General features: G+C 47.9%; 2 protein-coding genes across 2 annotated transcripts; both read left to right on the top strand.

Moving 5' to 3' along the window:
* Nucleotides 1-5720: 5720 nt before the first annotated feature.
* On the top strand, nucleotides 5721-7355 carry CI109_104939 (uncharacterized protein; the record flags this gene model as incomplete). The annotated part of the gene is made up of 6 exons (XM_032007391.1): nucleotides 5721-6152; nucleotides 6215-6307; nucleotides 6413-6545; nucleotides 6693-6827; nucleotides 6951-7010; nucleotides 7108-7355. The coding sequence occupies 6 exons, from the start codon at nucleotides 5721-5723 to the stop codon at nucleotides 7353-7355; spliced, it is 1101 nt and encodes a 366-aa protein (XP_031858297.1).
* Nucleotides 7356-7684: 329 nt separating this feature from the next.
* Nucleotides 7685-9585, top strand: CI109_104938 (uncharacterized protein; the record flags this gene model as incomplete). The annotated part of the gene is made up of 3 exons (XM_032007392.2): nucleotides 7685-8079; nucleotides 8431-8616; nucleotides 8979-9585. 3 exons carry the CDS (start codon nucleotides 7685-7687, stop codon nucleotides 9583-9585), a joined length of 1188 nt encoding a protein of 395 aa, XP_031858298.2.
* Between the last annotated feature and the right edge of the window lie 318 nt (nucleotides 9586-9903).

The following is a 9903-nucleotide window of genomic DNA, read 5'->3' as shown; positions in this document are numbered from 1 at the left end:
TGGGAGAACTCAAAATCAGATGAAGCACATTCCTGTAAGTCCCCCTGTACAAGTCCCCGGTTTTCTTGTTTTCGTGTTTTGATGCGCATTAAAATATGTGTTTGCAACAATAACTCATTGATCATTTTCATGTTCTGCAGCCGATGTTGTGGTAAGATATGAACACAATCACCCTGCAAGTGCACCAGAGACTGTTAAAATGGTGCAAGTTCACAAGACCGACAAGTGGGATATGTGTAAAGCTGGCTGGCTCAATCTGAATGACAAGTTGGACACAGAGGGAAGCGACAGCTCCGTTTTGAGATCAAAAAGGACGAAACTGCCTTTCCTCACTTTAGAGGAACCGGCCACTGAGCGGAAAGCACTGTACACAAGACAGATTGTGCTGGAGAAACAACTGGTGACAAAAAGCTTTGGAGATGGGGCTGTTGTTGATGCAAGGATATCTAAGAGCATCGATCCATCTTATCGGGACGAATCGATGGGAAACTCACTCAGAGAGGCTTTCAGGAAATTCGCAAAAGGCCGATCCAAGTACCCAGAAACATTGTCTGCTGTGGAAGTGACTATCAAAGGAGAAGTGGAACTATTTGCAGAAGACTGGACCCAGCGAAAGGAGCTTGGATACCTAGTTGCCAGGATGGACATCAGAATACCAGACAGAGAGGTGAGTGTTTGACATGTTCTTTGGAGCTACTCTGGCAGTGTCTGACCTGTTTTGCTTGGCCAATATTTCCAGGCTGGGTCTTCCAAGAGCAGTGCACAACACAGGAGGAAGCGCACAGGTGCTTCCAGTACGGGATCTTCTTCGACCAAAGGTCAACGTCGACTTGAACCTAAGTCAGGGAAGAAAATTGAGAAAAGCTAGGGAACAGGTGATGAGTTGGCTGTAAAATACTGTTAGAAGCGAGTCTGTTTGAAGTGCCATACTGGGAGAACACATCGAAGGATAGATACAAGATGTAATGCCTTTGAACCAAATGGAATGCCACCTCTGTAATAATCAGGTCTGAGTATGCAGATGCTGCACTATGCAATAGTGGTGAAGCATATGGAAGTCATACAGTTGTTGCAGGTTTGACTGTGTACTTGTGCAGTAATTTCAATCCTAGTAGAAATGGCTTGGTTCCGCACAATGCAAACTGTTCAGCAGTTCCATCATGCTGATACAAGGGTGGTCTGTAGCTGAGGTGCCATCACTTCTATGTTATCTGAGTTGTAATAACAATTATGTGACAACAGCATTTGATCACAACTGTCTGATCATCACTGTTAGCTTATAATAATTGCAAACAACATTGGTCAGCTGAGGTTTACTGGTCAAAAGGGTACACTGTAATAACACAATGTGTATGGAAGATTGGACCTTGAGTATGAGTTTCCCAAGAGTGCTGCTCAATTTGACTCCAATGCGACAGGAATAATCTTTAGACAGTGAATCGTAGTAGTGCACAATACGACTTGGTATATGTTCTGATGTGATGTAACAATGTGCAACATGATGCATGGATACACGGCATGATGCAATTTGATGTGTAGCTTGATGTGTGAGAAAGAAGATCCTCCGATAATGTGTGATGTTTCAGTTTGAAGATCTTTTGATACTGCGTAATTGTGATGATAACAGGCTGCACTGAACGCTGGTATAAGATGTTCTATCATGGATAGAGATATCATATCAGTAGACCCATAATCCCATTTCCTTTCTATACATCTTTCCAAGCACACATTGTTCAAGTGAGCTGAGTCACATACATCAGAATCTTTGCTGTTGTAAAATGAATCCCAATTATTGTGAGCTTTACTGCAATGCAAAGCACTGATAGAGTAGTTGGCCACTGCCTAGCCAGTGCACAATACTTGTATAATACAAGATGTACACCAGTGGTATACAGCACATCTTTTACCTATAGACCTTGATATAACATATTGTGGTGCATAATGATGTAACATTATGTAGTATCGTGCAGCCTGATGTCATTGGCACCACAATGTCACACAGTGTAATGTGGTGGAAATGATGTAACATGATGTAATATCATACAGAGAGAGGTCAAAAGAATGGACTAAATGTTTCAGAGTGAAGGTCCTTTGATTTGGTCATGACTAGCTTGGCCTGCGGACAGTATAAGTATCCTTACAACATGGATGGAAAAGTCATATCAGTATTCCCATATCACAACACATTATCAACAAACTTTCTCCCATTAACCTCTCATTGGTTCACTTTCTAAACCATATACATCACAACCCTGACTATGTCATACAATCACAGTAACTATCATCACAATCATGATGATCAAGGTGGGCCTTCCAGTATGTTCTCATTTCAAATACCCACAATACCAACAACAAAGTTGCTAACAATGTCAAACATAGATCCCCCTGGAGACAAGCATCGTGATTGGCAGCTTGGACAAGAGGGTGAGGTACTAAAGCATCAACAGTTTATGATTGATACAGACAATCATTTTAGACAGCTGATTCAATAGTAATAGTGTACCCTGGTGCAAGTAGACCCTTTGATGGGTCTGGTTTTGTGGTGGAGCAGCAACCAACCCTCACAGGTAATGACCCACATTTGTCATGCTTCGTCACTGACGACTTTTTGTCTAGCTCTACCCTCCATGGCTCATCATTCAAACATTCAAGCAATATCTGGTGAGTGTGAACGATGGTATTATGAAGATACAAGAGCCTTCACAGCCTGACTGACATGCACACCCGCCATGCAATGCAGGAACTGTGGGAGCAAGTCACGCTTTTGAGGGTGAGTGGCAAGTCCTATGGACGAGTCATATGAAGACTCATCTCATGTGCCCATTCACACAGACCAGACCAGTTGGGCACCCTCTAGGGATGACACCAGACAGTACACCTTGGGTGGGTCCAACCGAATGCATACAAGTGTACTGTTTGGTCACTGACATTTGACGTGACCGATCAAGCTCCCGTGTATGGCAACAACTACCCCAGAGGTTGTCCTGGTCAGTTGCACGTGATGCTAACACCACGCCTGGAAGATGTTATACTGATCATGCCTCTTAGGAGCTGGTGATACACTTGGAGGTGCTCACATGGTTTCAGGCGGTCACGGCACCAATATGTACAGCCAAACTCACTCTAGTGAGTGTGCAGTGCATGAAACTAGTAATAAGTGAACTCACTGACAAATATCTCTAAGCTCAACCTTTCAAACCCAACACAGCACCCTCTTGGGTCGCTCAGTACCCTGGTGTGTCACATTGTGTTAGTCATTTGGTTGGAAAATGAGCTAACAAAGACTTTGCAACCCTCGCTTAGTTCCTGGCTTGGTGCCTGGCCACAACCAAGGGCCCTCTGATCTGCCTATGGCATCTCCTCATGCAGGGGACAATATCACTCCAATTGGTCTGGAGCGCCATTCATACAGCGGAAATGCCGGCACTCTGAACTTTGGTAGGAGTGCCAGGCATCCTGATCGTAGTCAGCATTTCAGTTCTCCTCGTCTTTTCAAAAAGAGCTCATTTGACTTGCTTAGCGCCCAACTATCTGGAATCAAGGCAAGCTGCTGCAAGTGGTAAGGATGCAGCACTGTCGTCACCGAATGACATCCTTACACCCTCAGCTTCCATGTCCATCACTGCCCACCCTGGTGGATATTCTGGTAGGTCTCTTGCAGAAGTCCCCAATTGTACAAATGTGATATCAAAGCTGATTCACAGATATGGGCGAAAATGGTTATAGGTGCAGGGACTTACCAACCTGGTGGTGAGTTCCAGTGTAGTACATCAACCTACCAATATGGTCGTACCTCAGTGATCTGTCCAGATAGGATGATTGTGATCATTGGTGATTGTGAACACTGAGCTTATACAATTACTGCAGAGGCTGGCCCTTCCCAAGGATTATCTGCACATACAACCCCCCAGCATCAACCCATGACGGGACAGGGCGGCTATCAGTACGGTTCGGGCAACAAAACAGCAACCCACATGGGGAATGTGAGGATCCCTCACATTGGCCATTCAGATTATGGATCTGGTGGGTCTCAGTGATAGAAGTCTACTGCTCCTTCTTTTTTCTACCCAGGAGTTAATCCCACTTTTTTAGAACCAAACCGGTCCCAGGTGGAATCTACTTTGGTTGAATACCGACCAATGGCTAATGCTGGTGGGTCTCTAGATCAATCTGACTGTCAGTAGATGGTGACTAGCCTGCTTGTAGCTACTGCTGCAGAGTACAAACCAAGAACACCAGCTGGTCTCACTTTACTTCCAGCATCGCAAGGGGTTGAAGACAGCAAACCTGATTTGCCTCAGGAGGCAGAGGGAAGAGTTCGTGGCCGTGAGTGACCCTGCCAGGTTCTGAGTATGTCCATATATATGGATGCATTGTGTGATGTGTGCGTGTGTTTAGAGAAAATGGCTGACAACCTTGACCTCCTTCAGAAAGGGATGGAGAGTGGATGACTCTCATTTCAACAAGACCCTCACAATTAACCCCCGTACGGTACACCACCAAGACTGACCTGAGGCACATCTCCTTTACAAAATATGAGGATTCCCCACTTGCTCTGCAAAAGGGCAAGACAGAAGATGGAAGAGACGGTATTGTTTCAGCTTGGGAGACATTGGACACTCACTATGTCACCAAGCCCGCCAAAGAGAGCGAGCGGTATGCAACCTTTGAAGCAAAAATAGAGGTGGAAGACAGTGATTGGACTGACGAGAATTACAAGAGGGACAGTCGTTGGACGGCAAAAAGATTTTTCCCCCACCGTTCGGTCAAAAGTGATTTTGATCATGGAGTTTTTTCCGATTTCAATAGATATGCAGGAGGATACGACAAGAAAAGGCCAACTTACTCAGAGGCAATCTCCGCTATTGATGTCCCCTACAACAAAGGCACAGTGACAGTAGATGCGGCAGGGGAAGAGATGCGACTGGATGGCAGAATGATTGTTAGGATGGTCATCAGAGATCCAGTGTCCACTGTGAGTGCCAGGGACACATGTTCTCAGTCCCTATCTTTGTTGACCCGGTTTTTTTCCACAGTCTCAAGACACCCCATCTGAAAGTGAGGCTGGACCATCCCAGAGCAGGACCCAGTCCAAGGACAAGGGCAAAGCTCCTGCTGGCTCATCATCTTCCACTCACCATGGTCAAGGTGTTCGGAAACATCATGGGCGTGGAAGGAGGACCAGGAAGCATTGAGGGTGAGATGGAGCTGGAGCTTAGCCCCTTAGCCATTGAAACTTGATGTTTGTCTGCTAGATTACGATGGGTCGGAGGGAAGCATTCATGTCTAGCAGTGTGATATGTTTATACGGTTTATGAGTTTATGCAGTGTAGGTGTCCAATACACAGACTTCATCTGTTAGAGTCACTTCATTGTCAGCATGTTGTGAGGAGGGTCATGCCACAATCAGAAGTTCATGAGATTACAAGGGAGGTGCCAGCATCATCGAGGGCCAGGTCCGGCGCAATCTCCCCTATTATCACCTATCTCGGACCGAAATTTCCGAGAATCGTCATAGGGCACGATGCTCGTCATCGTCCACAACTCGCATCTCGTTGGTTTGCCCTTGTCGTGCATCCAATCATCTATCTCTTCTCTTCTGTCGTGTACACACTTGGTCCATATAATCATACATGTGTATAGCCAGACTCGGTCGATCCCTCCAAACCCAGCGATACCTCTCAACGACTACCGTCACACATCGCACTCGCATTCACACCATGTCGTCTTTACCTCTCACTCTAGGTTGTACGGTCGCCCTCTCCCCCGAATCTCAAGAAAAGCTCAAATCGACATTCTCGTCTGTGATTTACAAACCGGCTTCTTCCAAAGAAGAATTCACATCGGACGAACTTTCGAAGATTGAGATCTTCTTCACGCGTAATACTGGACCTCCAGCCGAGGTGAAATCGTTGGATCAAGTTCCTAAGTTGAAACATGTTCAATTGGCTTCGGCAGGTGCGGACAAGGCTATCCAACATCCCATCATGCAAGAACATGCCAAACTACAGAAGGACCAAGGGAAGGATCAGACGGGACAATTGACGCTGAGCACGGCGAGCGGGACACATGTCCTGAGTATACCGAACTATGCGGTTGGAATGGTCATTTGCTTGTTGCATCAGCTACCAAGGCAGATCATAGCGGCTAGGGTGAGCGACAGGCTTTCCGGGATGAATATAGGCCGTCTGGCTGATAGCATGCCTCACCGCAGAACGAGAAACGATGGTTGTCAGAGACCGAGGCGGACGCCGATGGCGAGGTTTACTATGCTCGATCAACCTTTAACAGGACTGCCGGGTTCTTGGTGAGTCGAAGCGCACAGTTCGCAATCTACGTAGCCTAGTCGGAACAATCATCTCTTCTTCGGTGGATGCGCGTGGAAGACCTTTTGCTCATAATGAACTCGTAGGGCTACGGCGCATTGGGTCGCGAGACCGCTCGACTGCTCAAAGCGCATGGAATGAGGATCGTCGCTGCCAACACTTCTGGTAAAGCGTCTCCTCAAGATGGATATATCATCCCCGGTACTGGTGACAAGGAAGGTGAGTGAAGCTCCTCATTCCCATCAGTTGCAGTGCAGCCAATCGCTCAATCCCGTATCGGAACACCGGTCAATCGATCAGCGTGACTGGCCAACGACTGAAACAAGGGGAATCCCGGCTGACCACGGTGCCTTTTCGTGTATATAGGCTCGCTCCCAGACGAGTACTACTCGACGAAAGACCCAAAATCTGTCGAAAAGTTCCTCAATCAATGTGATGTCCTAGTGGCCAGTTTGCCCAACACTCCCGCCACGAAGGGTTTCCTCAATAAGGATAGGTTGGGTGAGTGACGGCGATTTCTCAAGCCACTTGTCTTTCCCGTCCCCAGTTTCTATCTTCATCCTGTTGCGTTGATAGTCAATAATGTAAGATGGATCGTAGCTGACGTATCACTCGTTGGTTCAGCATTGTTGCCTCCTCAGGCGGTGATTGTCAATGTCGGTCGAGGCAATGCGATTCCCTCCGGTAAGTACTTCATCGCTCCGCAGCTTTGCCACATCTATCTATATATATAGATATATATGCTAGAACTACACTAACTTCTTTCCTGCCCGCCCTCTAGACGACCTAATCGCCGCGCTTGACAAACCTAACGGTCTCTTCGGCGCCGCACTCGACGTGACCGACCCCGAACCTTTACCCGATAATCACCCCCTCTTCTCCCATCCGAAGGTCATCATCACCCCTCACGTATCGGGAAACACAGAGGGCGAGATGGATATCGCAGCTGATATCGTCGTTGAGAACGGGAAGAGGTTGAGCGAGGGCAAGGATGTCTTGAATCGGGTAGAGTTTGAACGGGGTTACTAAGGACGACCAAGGAGCCAGGATAGCGATATTTTGTATTGTGATTAGACAGGGATGGGATAAGGAGGTGACGGATTAGGAAAGGTTTGTAATGCAGCGAAATTGATCCCGTTGCAAGACCTGGTCGTCACTCTGTTTCAATCCACGCGATTTTCCTTTCGTCAAACAAGTCAAAGCAGTTTATTCATTGTTCATTGCATCATATACCTCCTCGTCACCTCCATATAATACAGCGAGACATCCAAGGTAATCAGTCACATTGCGGAACACGACACGAAAAGGTTCGACTTACACTTAACCCTACACGAACCATCGAACCTCGCACCGTCATCATGTCCAACGACTGGTGGACTTCCTCCCAATCGTATTCTACACCCCAACGCCCTTCTTTCACCCAATCACTCTCTTCCTCCGCTTCCCAAGGTTTCCCCGGTCAATCATATCCACAAAACAATGGTGGGGCTCAGAGAGCTCGATTCGCAGGTGACGAGCTCGATCCTGAAGATTTGAAAATGGCAGAATCGATCAAATTCCTACCTTCTTTCGCTCAATCTCCTGCAGGCAAATTGGCTCTGGGGACAAGTCCGCAATCCGGAGGAGGCGGTGGCAGTGGAGGTGGGATGGGCGGGGGTGGTGGTAACGTGGGAAGTCCGGGTGATGGGAGGAAATCACCAACGGCGGGTGTTGGGGGGATGGGAAGTAGGTTTGGAGGTGGGGGTCAAGAGAGGTGAGTGTGGACTGGGCTTGTATCGAGCAGATCAGAGCAAGGTCCGACTTGTGTTACGCTGTAGTGGGCGTCGCAGACGTCTTATATACGTCTGTGACTTCTGCCACACACCTTTCATGGGCATGGAACCACTACTCTGTTCTCCGTCATCATTCCCTCCCCTTTCTTTCCATTCACTTTGGCTTGACGATCACCTTCCCTCTTTTCGCTTGTTGTCTTTTTGGGTCTACGCCTTTGTCAAGTTGAGGGGATTTTTTGTTCGGTAGACGACGAGCCTTACAATTCCAAGCTGTTTCATTGTCCGGCACTACCAATGTCCAACAAGCTGACACCCTCCCAAACCTCCTTTAGAGACTCACCCCGACACACTCGAGCTCGAACACTCGTTCATCAGAACTCCGGCTTAGGTTCCTCGATAGGCACTTCGTCATACAATAACGGCGGTATGGCGATCGATGAGGATATGCCCCCCACGGCCAGTTTGCGAGATTCAGTTGCGGACGGTGTTAGTAGGAGCGAGGTTGCGACGCCCATTGAGTGAGTTGTCCCTTGTCCAATGTAGTCGCTACATGTCCCTATTGTTGTGGTGTATGTGATCTAGGGGAGGGGAGATTGGGCCGGCTCATGCTGGGATTGCGCCTTATGTTCCTTCTGTCTCCGTCTCTGTCTTTTCGCATCGGCCAAGCAGAAGGAAACCCGGCCTTTACTGCTTGATCACATAGCAAATCGTCGTTCTCTCACTCATCGTTCGACACTGCTGTTCTCCACTTTTGTACTCTCTCATCTGTATGTAGCATAGCTGACCATTTAACCTTCTCGCCCTCTTCTGCCCTTCTCCCTCGGCACTATCACTCTATACTGCTACCTTCCGCTCGTGTCCCATCTTGTCCCTCACGCAGACTACCAACCCCACCTTCTTTACTCCCATCACCCACCACTACCTCCCTGCACATCTTCGGCCCCCCACCTTCCGTCCTCCAGACTCTCCAACCTTTCCTCTCCCAATTCGGTCAAATCACCTCATACCGCCCCGGACCCCCCGAATCAAATTGGTACGTCGTAGATTACTCTACGCCCCTCGCTGCGAGTTATGCTCTCAGGAGACATGGGGAGATAATTAACGGGAGGTGGATGTTGGGGTTCAAAGTTGTTAGAGAAGGAAGTATGGCTGGATGTACTGTCCTCGATCAGCCAGCAGGTATAACCGCTGGTGCATCATCAGGTGGTGGGGGTGGGGGTGCTGGGACACCATTGAGAGTACAGAGTAGAGCGGATATCATCAAACCGAGACAACAACAGGCTTTGATCCCTGCCAACAAATCTACAGCTGGGAGTAATGCGGCAGCCAACGAATATGCGTGGGATGAACCGGAGGGCGAAGAGACACAGAGTGGCTGGTCAGGTTGGGTCTCGGAGAGATTGGTGAGTGTCGTCATGAACGTCACCACTGCCTTAGCATCTATTCCGTCTCGAAATTGTGCTGATGGCTCCATTTTGATTCGCTAGTTCGGACGATGAAAGGCGAGTTTCTCAAGAGACACGGTTAATTGGATTCAGCAAGACGAGACGACATGAGGTGGGCGGTGGACCACATCTGCATACTGCCTACGTAGAGATAATCCCACGAGATGCAGTACGATGTTATGATGTATGAAACTCATTCGATTCGCTGTTGCAGACATACTCTTGCACATGGAAAATTATGATGCATAGGATGATTGAACATTACGTGAGGTATGACATAAGGTATAACGCAAAACATGTATGGCACAGCGGGTATCGAAACAACGAGAGTAGAAGGGAATGGCTATGGCATGAAAAATG

The sequence above is a fragment of the Kwoniella shandongensis genome, chromosome 8 (genome assembly GCF_008629635.2).
Source record: "Kwoniella shandongensis chromosome 8, complete sequence".
In the NCBI taxonomy this organism is placed as follows: Eukaryota; Fungi; Basidiomycota; class Tremellomycetes; order Tremellales; family Cryptococcaceae; genus Kwoniella; species Kwoniella shandongensis.
This window is presented reverse-complemented; position numbering and strand designations above follow the sequence as displayed.